General features: G+C 47.2%; 1 protein-coding gene across 1 annotated transcript; it reads left to right on the top strand.

The window, feature by feature from the left end:
• The first annotated feature begins 726 nt into the window (after positions 1-726).
• Positions 727-12,367, top strand: SDR9C7 (short chain dehydrogenase/reductase family 9C member 7). The gene is given in 9 exon segments (XM_082636327.1): positions 727-780; positions 782-1,043; positions 4,158-4,162; positions 4,166-4,416; positions 5,068-5,140; positions 5,142-5,232; positions 12,057-12,082; positions 12,086-12,145; positions 12,147-12,367. Coding segments are annotated over 9 exon segments (936 nt in total). The 5' UTR covers positions 727-741; the 3' UTR covers positions 12,276-12,367.
• The last annotated feature ends 2,081 nt before the right edge of the window (positions 12,368-14,448 follow it).

Below are 14,448 nucleotides of genomic sequence, written 5' to 3'. Positions count from 1 at the left end.
TCTGCTTTCTGGGAGCTGGAGCCTCACAGAACCAGTTTCCCTTAATTGGGGGTCTGCTGCCTCTGGCCTCAGGACAATGGAGGCGCATCCACCCCGGGGCAGACCCTTTATTTCTCATCATCTCTCGTAATGGAGACTCACCTAAGGACAGAGAATTCCAAAGAGCTGACAACCTGGAATTCATTTCTCTTGGGGTTTGGAGGGCACAAAACCAGTTTTGTTTGTTTTGCATTAGTGAATTTGTCTTAATTTTTCGACCGAAAATAACAGTTACATTTCTTCACATGCCCGCATTCATGACAAATGATTTTGATCCCTGGGCTGGAAGTGGGGGATTTCCAGGAGGGTCCTCTGGGCTGAGTCCTCCTTCCTTCTTTCCTCTGCTCAGACCGCCCAGGTGAGCCACTTCTCAGCACTAACATCCCCACTGTGGTTTTTCCCATCCTTGGCATCTTCACCCATTAGGGCTGGGGGAGAGAGAGAGGGAGCCACCAGGGCTGTCTGAAGTGACAAAGCTTCATGTTGAACTTGAATTTCTTGCATCTAGGCAAATTGGCATGATGATCCATCCACCTATACAAGTTATAGAGTGTCTCACCCAGGGGCTGTGCATCTGTCACTAGCAGCAGAAGGGAGGAGAGCTCTTCTCAACAGGCTCCAGCAGACTGGGACTCAGAGGACCATCCTCTCCTGCTATCTCCTGAGCCCAATTCTTCTTGGCCATCACCTCTCCCCTCCACTATGGCGGCTATCATGGACCTCTCCTTTATGTACTTGTATGTTCAAGAACTGCAATCTGGTCCGCAACCTCTCGGACAAGTACGTCTTCATCATGGGCTGTGACTCGGGATTTGGGAAACTCCTGGCCATGCAGCTGGTTGATCAGGGCATGCAGGTGCTGGCTGCTTGCTTCACTGAGGAGGAGGCCCAGAAGCTTCAGCAGGATACCTCCTACCAGCTTCAGACCACCTTATTAGATGTCACCAAGACTGAGAGCATCAAAGCAGCAGCCCAGTGGGTGAGGGACCAAGTGGGCGAGCAAGGTGGGATGAATTGCATTCTTTGGCTTTCTCAGTTTATCCTTCTTTTTCTCTCTTTCTCCCACAGGTATCTGAGAGTTATCAGGGACCCTGTTGTTCAGATGGGATGGGAGAGGTGATGTAGAGAAAGGGGCCGGGCCTGTAGCTCAGTGGGATTGGACCTGTTGCAGGGTTTGGACTGTCCACATGAAGAGGTGATTTCCCGAGGAAGTTTTCTTTCCCAGAAACTCAGAGGGTTAGCAGGGTTTGGGGGAGGTTGCACTAGAAGTTCAGGGAGGGAATATGCATTCCGTCTGTCCAAATGTGTAAAGATAGAGTTGCCTCACTGGGACTTTGGTAGTCCTAACTATCAGCTCCTGTAAAAATGTGAGCACATTTCTTGTTGGGATCAGGCTGGGGGAGGAGAGAGGGAACATGAGGTTGGACTCCCTGAGTGGGGACATTTGTTCTCCTTGACTGTGTCAGGCTAGACTGTAGGGTGGGGAGCGAGATCTCTCCTCTTCCACATATCATGATGGATACCGGGTTGACCTAAGGGTAAGTGCCTATGTCAGGGTGGCTGCTCTTATTGGGAAAGGAGGCTGTGGGCTAGGGATGGACTAGGGCTGAATGGGGACCCAGCCAGGGATCTTCCCACACACAAGATGACGGTGTAGGAATGGAGGAACCGGGTGGCTCAGTTGTAGAAGGAGCAGCCTGGGGGAAGTCCTGACTCCTGAGGGAACTAATCTGGGGTCTGTGCACACGAGTCAGGGCAGGAGAGCTCTGGGGCCCAGGAGGGGCAGACAATAACTCTTGCTTTATTTTCCTCCTTGGCATTTACCACTATCCAACATTCAATATATTTTACTTATTTTTCTTATTTATTTTCTATTTCTCCTGCTAGAATAAAGCTTCTAGTGGGGGAGGTGTTTTTTCCTTTTATTTATTATATATCTTTAGTGCTTAGAACAGTGTCTGGCATCTTAAGGTGCTCAATAAATATTTGTCAAATGAACTAAGTTATGAATAATTCAGCAAGAGTCAGTTTCTTTCTTCAACAGGGTGCCTCTGCCCAGTGCCCTACATTCAGCTTTGAGCCACTTGTGTTAATTACTCACTGGGTATATTAGTTTCCTATTGCTGCTGTAATAAATGCACACAAAGTCAGTGGCTTAAAAGAGCACAAATTTATTATCTTATAGTTCTGGAAGTCAGAAGTCCAAAATGAGTCTCACTGGACTAAAATCAGAGTGTTAACAGAGCTCTAGGGAAGATTGCATTTCACTGCCTTTTCCAGCTTCTAAAGGCCGCCTGCATTCCTTGGCTCATGACCTTCGTCATCTTCAAGGCCAGCAAGGTTGGGCTGAGTCCTTTTCAGGCTGCCATATCTCTGGTTCTCTGTCTTCTGGCTCCCTCTCCACTTAGAAGGACCTTTGTGATTATATTGGGCTTGCCAAGCTAATCCACAATAATTTCCCCATTTTAAGGTCAGTTAAGCAATTTAAATTTCATCTGCTACCTTAATTCCTCTTTCCCATTTAATCCACCATATTCACAGGTTCCAGGGATTAGTATGCGGACATCTCCGGGGAGCCATTGGGCAACATCTTTGGTCTAAGAAGCACTGGGAAATGGGAGGAAGGGATACCAGCATGCTTTCTTTTTGCCCCTCAGAGTCTCTGGACATGACAAGTTGGCATGACCCTAAAGCTGTTCACACTGCTTTGAAAGTTCTCTAGCTCTTTTTGCAGAAAAAAAAAAATTAAGGTTGTCCTGGTTTGCCAGCAGTCAGAGTTATTTACCAGGGATGATCAGAGGTAGCAGCGAGTGTGTGTCTCTTCTCCACAGGCAGAGACCACTCGGGTTTTACAGTCTTTGGGTCTCAGGAGCTCATTTCTTCCACTGTAAGACAAAAGAGTCTCCCCTAGCTGGGAAGGCTCTGAGTCCTGCCAGCCAGTTGGTCTCCTGGGGTCTCTACTTGGAGGAAGGCAGGAAGATAGGATGGGGACACAGCTTGTGTGGGGACCCCAGGCCTAGGGGAAGGGGTGAACCATGATTGTTGTTTACATCCAGACCTGCCCATGTGTGTGTGGAAGAGTATCTTGAGGCTACAGAGGCCAAGGTGGGGCAGTGAGATAAGAGGAGGGAAAGGGAAGGAACCCCAAGCCCCTCCCCCAAGTGGAATTTTACTTGGAACCTCAATATGTAAGACAAATGAAAATTGAAGTTCTCCTGCATCTCCCTTCCTTATCAGGTTCTGGGGTTCAGCCTGAAAGCTCTCAGGACTGCAAACCACAGGCTGGAAACAATTGTCCTAATCCAGTCAACAATGAACCTGAGGCCCAGGGAAAGGAAGTGACTTGTCCAAGGCTGGAGGTAGAACCAGGACTAGAACTTGAGGCTCTTCAAGCCTGGCCCCTGCAGAGCTGAATGACAAAACCTAGCAATATTTCTCTCCATTTATACCAACTCAATTTAAATATCTCAAAGGGAGCCCTTTTTACATTCTTCCAAAATTATTTTATTTAAATGTCTTCTGTATTTGTTTATAAGTCTTATTTATTTCTTCTCTGGTTTCTGAGATCATTGAGGAATAAGACCATGTTTTGTTCATTTAATGTCTCTAGCACCTTCCTCTGTAACTGACAGATGCATGAAATGAATGAATGCGTGAATGGATGAATGAATGAATGAATGAATGAACAGAGTAATTTTGGTAATGTGTGAAATGGAGTTGGTTTCTTACACTCAGGTGAACAGAGAGGGGGAAGCATGATGGGGGAAGGAATTGAAACATTAATTCATTGGTATGAAAATGAGGTCTCTTCTCCCAGAGCCAATAGCTTAGATGCTATTAGCTAAAGCCTTGATTGTAGCTGGTACAGTGTCCAGCTAGCTGGCAGACTGTGTGAATCAGAAAAACTGCCCCTTTAGGGAAAACCCATTAGTAAAAGGCCCATGTTCCTTTGGGCTGTCATAGCTCCCCACCCCACGCTGCCAGACTGGCTGTCTTGTGCCTTGTGACATGCTCAACCATCCTCAGCAACCCTGAGCTGGGGGGTCGTGGACCCTGGTGCTTTTCCAGAGACACTGCTGATTTTTGTCTAGTTCTCCTTCCCTCCACTGCGCCCCCAGGCCTCTGAGCCCTGGTGAACAACATTGGTGTAGGCCTGCCCAATGGTCCCAATGAATGGCTGACCAAGGAAGACTCTGTGAAGGTGATCAACGTGAACCTGGTGGGACTGATCGAAGTGACTCTCCATATGCTGCCCATGGTCAAGAAAGTCCGGGGCAGGGTCGTCAACATGTCCAGCTCTGGTGGCCATGTGGCTATCATTGGTGGCGGCTACTGCGTCTCTAAGTTTGGCGTCGAGGCCTTCTCTGACAGCATCAGGTGACTGGGCCCAGGTGCCAAACCACTCAGGGTAGGAGTTCTGGGGGTTTCACCTCAGGAAGAGAGGGCTGGGTGGGGGCACCCTGTGGGCAGGGGAGGTCTGGAGAGAAGATGCTAAAATAGTAGCAGGAGGAAGGTTAGACTGGAGGTCTAAGGGCCTTCCTCAGGGACCCAGAGAAGAGGGATGAGAAGAGGTGGGGTGGTGATGAGCAGCCTTCCCTTGAGCCGTCTCAGAATAAGCAACACGCTGCTTGGGCCTGTGCGAGTAGGAGGGAGAGTGCCCCAAGCAGACAGAGAGGTCTGGGGGCAGGTTTGCTGTGGGCAACCCTCCAAGAAGCCTTGCGTAGATCCCTTCAGTCCTTTGCCACCTAGGCGTTGCGGGTGGGGCTGAGTGGGAGGGACCTGGTCAGAGCAAGGCTTTGGTCTAGATTCCTCCCGGCTAGGCTGGCCTAATGTGAATTGTCCAGAGACAGGCTTGGGAAAGGACTTATTTGCATGAAAGCAGTGCTGGGCCTGGTGCAGGGGTGGGGGGCACACCTTCAGGTTCCTGATCTCTGGAGATCAGCTCCTCTAGAGGTGTCAGAGGTGACTTTCCCTGATGATCCTTTGTCATCGTGGAGTCCCAGACTGAGTCCAGCTCTTCTTTCCCAGGCGTGAGCTCCACTACTTCGGGGTGAAAGTCAGCATCATGGAGCCGGGGAACATCCATTCTGCGCAAGAAGGACCCTGAGGGCATGGAGAAGAGCATGTGCAAGCTGTGGGAGCGGCTGCCTCAGGAGACCCGCGAGAGCTATGGAGAGGAGTACTTCCATATCTGTGAGTTCCCCAGGAGAGAAAGGGATCTCTGAGAGGGATGGAAAGGTCTTGGGGGTCACTGACCCACTTTCATTTTACAGATGATGGGATGGAGGCTCAGAGGGGTTATGAGCCCAAGGCCACACAGCTGGTGGCAGAGCTGGGATTTGAGAACTGCTGGGGGAGTGACAAAACCATAGCTGCGGGGAGATGGGGGTGTTAGGAGAGATGCTGCCCACTCACCCCTGGCACCTGCCTTCCCCCCAAACATCCGTATGCAGATGAATCAGGTGAAAATGCACTGCCATGAGTACAGAGAAGTTATTAAGAGCACAGCTACTTGAGCCAGACTGCCTGGGTTTGAAGCCTGGCTCTGCCACTGACAGGCTAGGAGGAGACTTTGAGAATGTTACCTAGTCGCCTTAAGCCTCAGTCTTCTCATCTATAAAATGGAGTTAATGATAGTGCCTACCTCACAGGGCTGCTGTGAGGATTAATATCTGTGAAGCATCTCTCATGCACTAAGTACCTGTCAATTCAGTAAAGAGGAAAATCACACGAATGTTTAAAAGGAAGGGGCTCTGGGAGCTCTCTTTCTCCCTGGCCTAAGGGTCTCCTGTGAATCTCAGGTGTTTCTGGAGAGTAGAGGCGGGACATCACAGCTGTTTACTATTTTGTCCCAAACTCACAGTTTGGGGAATTCTTCCAGTTTGAGGGATGCACAGAGACCCCACCATTGGGGAACAAGAGGAGGGGTCGCCTGCAGGTGCAGCAGAGGAGGGATTGGCCAAAAGACCTGGTGGAGTACCTCGTGGTAGGAGAGAGAGGCCTACTCTGAGGACCAGGAGGCCCCACATTCACTCAGAGCATCTAATCCCAAAGCCAAGCCAGTTGGTTTCAGGAGAGGATCATCCACAAGATTTCCTGCTTCTCTCCATTTCTCCCCTCCAAGTGCCTAGAGGGGGAACAGCCCCTCAGGGCCACCGTTGGAGCTGCCCTTGTGTGGGACAGAAAGGTGGGGCTGGCATTTTGCTGGCTCAGGAGGTTCCCTTGGTCCAGAGTGAAGCAGCCGGCTCTCAGCCCCGTCCTGCTCCATTTGGGCCTCAGTGCCCTAGTCATATATTTCCCTAACCCAGATTTTTTTTCCTCTCTTTTACTTGACTTCCATGAACATCCCTGAGAGGCACTTTCCTGTTGTGGTTAAGCTCTTAGACTCTGAAACTAGGCTGCCTGAGTGTAAGTTTCATCTCTCCTGCTTGCCTTGGGCCAGTTACTCAGTTTTCTCATCTGTAATGGGTTATAAAAATTAAATGAGTTAATATATAAAAAGTGCTTAGAATATTATCTGCTTCCTGGTAGGAACAATCTGATTTAAAAGTTTGTTGTTTTTATCTATTACCAGTGTAATAGAGAAAAAGAGCATATGGCCTCCTTTTCTCTATTACACTGGTACGTGTGAGCTGTAAGTTCTTGTGTTGCAAAGAGATATTCTTAACTAGCAATCATCCAAAATCCAAAGTGATGAATTTTAAACATATACCCAGAAACTCTGAATGAGCTAAATATAACCACTCAATCAAATTAATGGCAGGTATCTAACTGTCTGGGGGGCAGGGGTGGTTATTTTAGTGACATGCTCTCCTAGACCACATACATCCACAGAGTAAAAAGCCAAGACACCATAACTTAAAAACCATAACAGCCATTTATTCACTTAATGCACATTTTATTGAGAGCCTACCACATGCCAGGCACGGGGTAGGGCCGGGGGTGAGAGTGGGCAAAGCAGCAGGGCACACAGCTGGCTGCCTGCAGCTTAAGGCCCAGTGGAGGAGATAGATCTTAATAACAACACACACATTTAGTGACAAATGTGGATAATTACCATGGGGAGAAACACAAAGCCATGAAAAAAAAATAGGGTTGGGAGTGGGGCCCCAGTTTAGATTATGGTGTAGGGAGGGCTTCTCTGAGTTGACTTTGGGGAAGAATAAGTTAGGCATTGTTGGAAAGTGGATAGGCAAGAAAGTTTTTTCAGGAAGGCCCTGAGGCAGGAAACTCTTTAGAGGAATTTTAAGGATACCAGAGGGTGGGGAGCAGTGCGGGGGAGCAGAAAAGACCCAGGATAAACTAGAGCATCAAAGCACACTGAGGATGAAGGATGTGACCTGATGTGTGACTGGGAAAGACTGATGCGGTTGCTGCAGTATTCCAGGCTAGACATGTCGGTGGTTTGGGCTACAGAGAAGTGGAGGAGATGGGAAGAAGCTGATAGATGCCCGGTGTGTATTAGACCTCCTGGTACTGGGAGGGAGAGAAAGCCATCCAGGACGAGTGCTAGGTTTAGTTCAAGAAACCCGATGGGTGGAGGCATCATTCATTCATTGATTTAGGGAAAAGTCAGGGAGAAGTATTTGGAGAAGTATTCCTTGGGGAAAGTAATCTTTCAGTTCTGGACATATTAGAATTCTGTGAGGAGGAAAAAAAATGTCCTGAGGATCAGTTAGGGCTTTCTCAGTTACAAGTGACAGAAAATCCAACCCAAATCATTTAAGCAGAAAAGGAATTTCTTGATGCTTATTACTAAAAAGTATAAGGATATGGTCTTCAGGCACTGCCTGATCCAGCCCGCAAATGATGTTCTTAGGACCTGCTTTCACCCTATTTCTTTTTTTTTTTTTCCAGTACTTATAGATTTATTCAGGCCTGTTAGAGGTCTTAAAGTACCCAGGAATTGCAATAAATATTTGAACAGAGGGTTTCAAATGCTAAATAAATCGATAGAATTAGAGTTAATACACCAGCTGTGCTAATCCGTGTGATCGCCCTTTGTCTTGTGCTCACTCAGCTGACACTTGTCCTTTACAATCCAGCCGTGGTAAACCCTTCACTAGCTGAGGAAAGCTCTATTTTCATTTCAAATCACCCTATTTCTTGAGTCTGCTTCTTCTGTACTGGCTTCAGGCTTACAGCTCTCTCCCCTGTTGGTGGGGTCACATGGCTGCAGCATCTCCTCATCTCCTCCCAGGATAGTCCTTTCCAGTAGCTCCCCCAAACGGTCTAAGATTTACTCTCACTTGGTGGGCCAATGATGGCAGGAACAGAGGGAATTGCAGGATGTATTCAACCCTGAGCCCATCACTGTGCCCAGGGAAATGTGAAGCTCTGATTGGCTCAGGCTGGGTCATGCACTCTACCTAGACCAAAGGACTCAGAATGGAAGAGGCATGGATTCCCAGAGAGAAATCTGTAGCTGTTGCTATAAACAAGGGGAATAGCTGTTTGGGGGTTGGGGGGAGGATAATATATATTCCCTGTGAGTTTCCCCTAAAACTCTCCATTAGCAAAGAATGATCCAAATTATTTATGGGGTCACTATGAGGCTGGTGTGAAACACAGATTCAGCCAGCATCTGGAAACCTCACAAAGGCGTTTTCTAAGTAGCTCGATGCAGGCAGAAGCTGTAGAGTCTTCAGTGAGGTCCATAAAAGAATGTGTAGAAAGGCGAACTTCCTCTGAAAACCACTGTTGAAGAGCTGATGTCCTTCAGAAGAAAAGTAAGGGTTGGGTTATAAAATACTATAGGCTGATTCATCTGTAGTTCTCTCCATGATTTCAGAGGAAAATTTTTACGCAGGCATTTGACTACTTTTAGATTAAAAATTTTCCGAGTGATCATACTCTAATTTTTACTTCAGTTTTACTAGTGTTTACTGGGATGCACAGATGAGACAAAATCTCTAGGAATCTAGAAGGGGAGGTCTGAAAGCAAGTATAACGCCACACAAATTGTGCAACAATGGACATGCATACAAAACAAAGCAACAACTGAGCCTGCGCATCTGGAGCTTGTGCTCCGCAACAGGAGAGGCTGCGACAGTGAGAGACCCGTGCACCGCGTTGAAGAGTGGCCCCCGCTCACCGCAACTGGAGAAAGCCCTCGCACAGAAACGAAGACCCAACACAGCCATAAACAAACAAACAAACAAACAAAATGACATAAATTATAAAAAACAAAGCAACGGTACAGGGACTTAATTCTGTTGTCACAAAAGCCTTCACAGAGGTGACCATTGGTGTCCTAGTGAGTTTTGAAGAATAAATAGGAGTTCACCAATAGGGAAAAAGATGGCAAATGTTTCACAGAGGGAAGAGCACGAGCAACACTTTGGAGACCTGGCATAGCACTTGTGTGCTTTCGAAGGTGGTGTGGATGCAAGGTGTAGACGACAGTAGTCCCTCTAACCGTGTTACCCAACTCTCTAAACTTCAGTCTCTCCACGATAAAGTATTATAATTCCTCTCCCCTGGGTTGTTAGGAGAGTTAAACAAGGATGTAAAGTACTCAGCTCAGCCATATGATAAGGGCTCAACAATCTTAGCCATCATTGTTATTTATGACTAGTCTGGCTTGAGTGTAAAGTGTAAAGAGGTGGGGATGGGGATGAAGCCGGGAGACATTATGAGTCGGATAGTAGAAGACTTTGATGGCTCCAATAAGAAGTGTGGCTCTAAAAACAAACAAACAAACAAAAAAAAAGAAGTGTGACTCTCATCCTGAAGGACTTTGGAGAGCCTTTTATTAAATGGCTCTGAAATGACCTGATCAGATTTGTGTGCCGTGGGAAGGATGAGGGTGGAGATGTGAGACCAGCTGGGAGGCCACCTCAGAAACCCAGTGAAGGACCGACAAAGGCATGAAGTGAAAGGTCTTGGTCATTGTGGGAAGTATGTATGTATGTGGGGTAGTGTTTGCGGGGGGCGCTGGTGCTGTGGAGACAGACTGAAGAAATATTTAGGAGTGGTCACAAGCACCACTGGACACGAACTCCAGCAAGCTGTTATGGCCAATCAAACAGGCCCCTGGCTTGTGAATCTGGGAACAGGCCAGGCATCTTGGAGTGGTTTTTAGCTATCCCCAAAATAGAACCATATTGGAAATGGCTAGTTAATAGCAACCTAACCTAGGCACATTCCCGAAGAAGCAGCACACAGAGTCACTGGGATAAGCATGTGAACAGGACACAGTGTTCTGGTCCTCACAGAGCACAGCCTGGCTTGTTAGCATACTTCGCAGCAACACAGCCACCTGCCAAGTTTCTTTCTTTATCTTAACCCTGCCAGGGAAGCCACCAAAAATTCCCCTTTTAGTCCCCTTTCTTCCTAGGGAGGGACTAGGACCATTAGGTCCATACTGAGTGCCAAAGCCTAGTGCCTGCTATTTTATAGACTTTAATTTGCTAAATTCTCACAATAGCACAGACGTTTCCTGGATGCCCAAATGCAAAGCCTGAGTTCTTCCTCACTGTCCAGGAGACTGACAGGGGCTAAAGGGTACCCCTCTCTCCCTCAATCCATGTCTAGCTGGGTGCCCAGCACAAAGCAGGAGCGCAATAAATATTTGAGAGAACATGGAAAGGATGTGCTTTAGACTATTTCAAAGTCTCAGGCAGCTTCTTCCACCCCACTGCCTGTGTGGGTCCTCCCATCCTTCAGAGCCTAGTTCCAAAGCCATCTCATCCCATCAGCTTGCCTCATCCTCATCAGCCCACACAGCCTTCCCTGCCTCTGAGGGAGTCGTAACCCTGAGCTTCATGAATGAGTCCTTTGACACTCGCCTCCCTGCCTGGAACCTGCTGGTGGTGGACTCTGTGTCAGACCCGAGGACGGAGCACAGAGTGTCAGATTCCTAAGACATTATTGCTCTATAGACAGCCTGGCTTTAAGTCAGTGTGGCTCTTTTTGGGACCCCTAATATGTAGTTTGCCTCTTTTCACTGCAGTAGTTTTCTCTTTATGAAACAGAAAGGGAGTTCCTTGGAGTCGGAGAGGGGGTTAAAGCATACATGAACGACACTGTTCTGCCCTCATCAACTGCCCACCAGTGTCCTGCACAGAAGGAATGACTTCTCTGCCTTCCTGGACCATCCCCAAAGTCAGGCTAGCTTTCGCTCCCTCTTTGTTTTCAAGTTCTAATCCCTTATCACGAAGTCTGACTCTCAGGCACCACTTCCTCCTGAGTCCTTGTGGTGCTCAGTGAAGTATGAGTCCCCCTGAGCTGCCCCCTTCCCAGAGTCCTGGGGTGAGGGTGCAGATCAGGGCTCCCTAAGCGTACCGTGTGGCTTGTCTCCTGTGTTGTAAGCTACAGCAGACTTGGACCCATCTCCACACCCGTGTGTACGATGCTAACGGAACAGCCCCTCACATTTGCTAGAACCTTACAGGGTACCGGTCTGTGCCTTAGCTCATCTGAGCCCCATAATGACCTTATGACTAAAGCAAAGGCAGTGTTACTATTTTTTAATAACATCTTTTCCCTGCATGCTTTTGTAGAAAATTTGGAAACTCTAGGAAGTCCACAGGAGGAAATAAAACCCTCTGGCGACTAGGAATTTCACCAGACAGACAGTATTTTTCCTTATTTCCTTCCAATTTTTCTGTGCACTTATATTCACCTGTTTTCTATCCTCTTTCCTCCACTGTCTACCCTGCTATTATTCATCTTTATTATTCTCTAGGGCAGGTATTATTATCCCCATTTTACAGATGATGATAGTTTAAGTTCAAAGTCACACAACTAATAAGTGGCAGAACTGGACACAGTTCTTCTCATTGCTAGTTGAATGCAATAGTAGGAATTCAGTTCACAACTATTGAATTTGCGAAGAGAAATAAGATTATTTATAGGGTGTTTGTTTAAGGGGCAACCTGGAGCTTGTGAGATCTGCCTGAAATGTTAGATCAGAGGTCTGGTGAAAAAGAAGCTTGGATGGAATTCAGAAGAAACAATTTTTAATGAAGAATAATGGAGCCTTTGATTTTTCCCCCTCTTGTACCCTCAAACAGATACTGACAAGTTAAAGAACACGATGTAGCTGGCAGAGCCAAGGATCAGTGAGGTCACTAACAGCATGGAGCCTGCTATTGTTTCCAGGAACCCCCCGCATCCACTACAACCCTGGCCTGGATGTCAAACTCCTCTACCTCCCCTTGGCTAAGTTTCCCACCCCTGTGACAGATTTCATCCTGAGGCGATACCTTCCAAGGCCAGCAGACAGTGTCTGAGCTGGGGAAGCCCAAGGGGTGGTCAGTGGAGTATATGGAGGAGGGGGGTGGGAGAAGGCACAGTAGGGTCACATGAGGGGGTATCAGATGTTCTGGGGACACCTGGCTTGGCTGACACTCTACCTGCTGTTGGTGAATTTATGGATAACTTCTAACAGAAGGTGAATGCCTCTTCCCACTCACTGGGGCCTCACAGAAACCTGAGGTGGCCTTTACAGGTTCAAAGACCTGCAGCCTGGCCCCAAGAACATCTGTCACCCAATCAGGATATGGCTTTTTCTTGACCTGGAGGAGTCAAGGAGAGGAAAACTAGTTCCTGCTGAATCATGAGCCTCCCTCAGTTATCACCACCACTGGGAAATTGTGTGGGATAATGTAGCCCCCAGGAGAACTCAACCACTTTCCTCTTGTGTCCCTAAATATGCATTAACCTTATTCACATAAACCATTATCTGAAGTATGTAGTAGGACAAACAGGGAGTGCAAGATTATATCACGCAAAAGTTTATCATAGTATTTTCTCTCTCTTTTATGGATTTCTGTATTCATAGGTGATTGGGACTCACATGAAGTGACATTCATTTGTTTAATCACCATTGATTAATTCTTCAAATATTACCTGAGTGCCTACTATAGACAAGGTACTGTGTAGGTGCTGGAAGCATACAAATATGATTAAATCATGGTCTTGGTTTTTCACTCTTTATTTTGTGGGGTTTTTTTGTGTTTTAGCACAATATCTAGTAGCAGAGACAGGATAGCGATAGAAGAAACAGAAATCAGAAAATCAAATTTTTGGAGCTACGAGGAACACTAGAGTTTATCTAATTCAGTAGTTCCCCAACTTGGCTGTATATCATAATCACCTGGTTAATTAAAATACAGATTCCTGGGCCTTGGTGTTAGAAAATCTGATTCATTAGGCTTGGGTGGGGCCCAGAAATCTGTATTTGTAAAAAGGACCTAGATGATTCTGATGCATCTGGGCACTTGGAAACTGCTGATAGTTCCATAGGAGTAACTAATGCTCAGAGGAGGAAGTGACTTATGGGAGGTCCCCTAGCATCATAGCCTTGACAGAACTCAGGTGTTTAGATTCCCAGACTAGGATTGTAGTTACAGGAGAATAAATTCCCGAAATTAGTAACGTTGTCAAAAAAGTCATGAAATGATGGGCTTCCCTGGTGGCGCAGTGGTTGAGAGTCCGCCTGCCGATGCAGGGGACACGAGTTCGTGTCCCGGTCTGGGAAGATCCCACATGCCGTGGAGCGGCTGGGCCCGTGAGCCATGGCCGCTGAGCCTGCGCGTCCGGAGCCTGTGCTCCGCAACGGGAGAGGCCACAACAGTGAGAGACCCGCATACCGCAAAAAATAAAAAAATTAAAAAATAAAGTTAGAAATAATGTCCCTCTCTAAATGTGAGGGGAGTCATTTTAGAAGTAACTCTACCCAAGAAGTGGTTTGCTAGTGTCACGCTGAAGTGTCATGAGAAACTCCTGAGTTTTATTTGGGCGAGACAGGTCCCCAAGAAAGCAAGCCTGACATGTGATGTGTGTACATTACATGCATGCACTTACACTGCAACAAGTGTGAGTACGGGAGGGTTGTGACAGAGGGGTGATAGGTAACATGGAGCCTAGGAAAAGGTAGCCAAAGAGGAGAGCCATGCCAGATGGTCTGCTGCCCTACCCAGCAGAGAGGCTGTTCTAGCCCTAAGGGCTGCTGCTGATCCTCAGGACCCCATAGTTCTAGTGTGGAGACAGAGAAGTTCACTCGGGGTACTAATTTGTTGGAAATATTCTTTAAAATCATCTCCTTCCTTTGTCTCTAAACCTGTCCTCACTAAACAACACTCTGATCAATAATAGGGACTCCAGGTGTTCTTGGTCTCATCCAGAGTAAGTGCTATGAAAATGCCCTCGATAGCTTTCATACCCAGAAGTAGTTTCTCCTGTAAACTGGGTTCTTGGTTTGTAGATCAGCCTCCACCCAGAGTGTTATCTTCTTGGGTAATAATGGCTGGAATTAGATATAAGGACCAGCAAAGCTGAAATACAGAATTGGTTGAGGGATCCTTTACCATCAGAACCCACCAGTGGGGTTCAGCCTGAGGCAAGTGGCCAATTGACCTCCCTGCTGACTTTTCTTTAGCTATACTTTGACTACGAATCTGG

The sequence above is a fragment of the Mesoplodon mirus genome (assembly GCF_964341445.2).
Source record: "Mesoplodon mirus genome assembly, chromosome: 11".
NCBI classification, from domain to species: domain Eukaryota; kingdom Metazoa; phylum Chordata; class Mammalia; order Artiodactyla; family Ziphiidae; genus Mesoplodon; species Mesoplodon mirus.
This window is presented reverse-complemented; position numbering and strand designations above follow the sequence as displayed.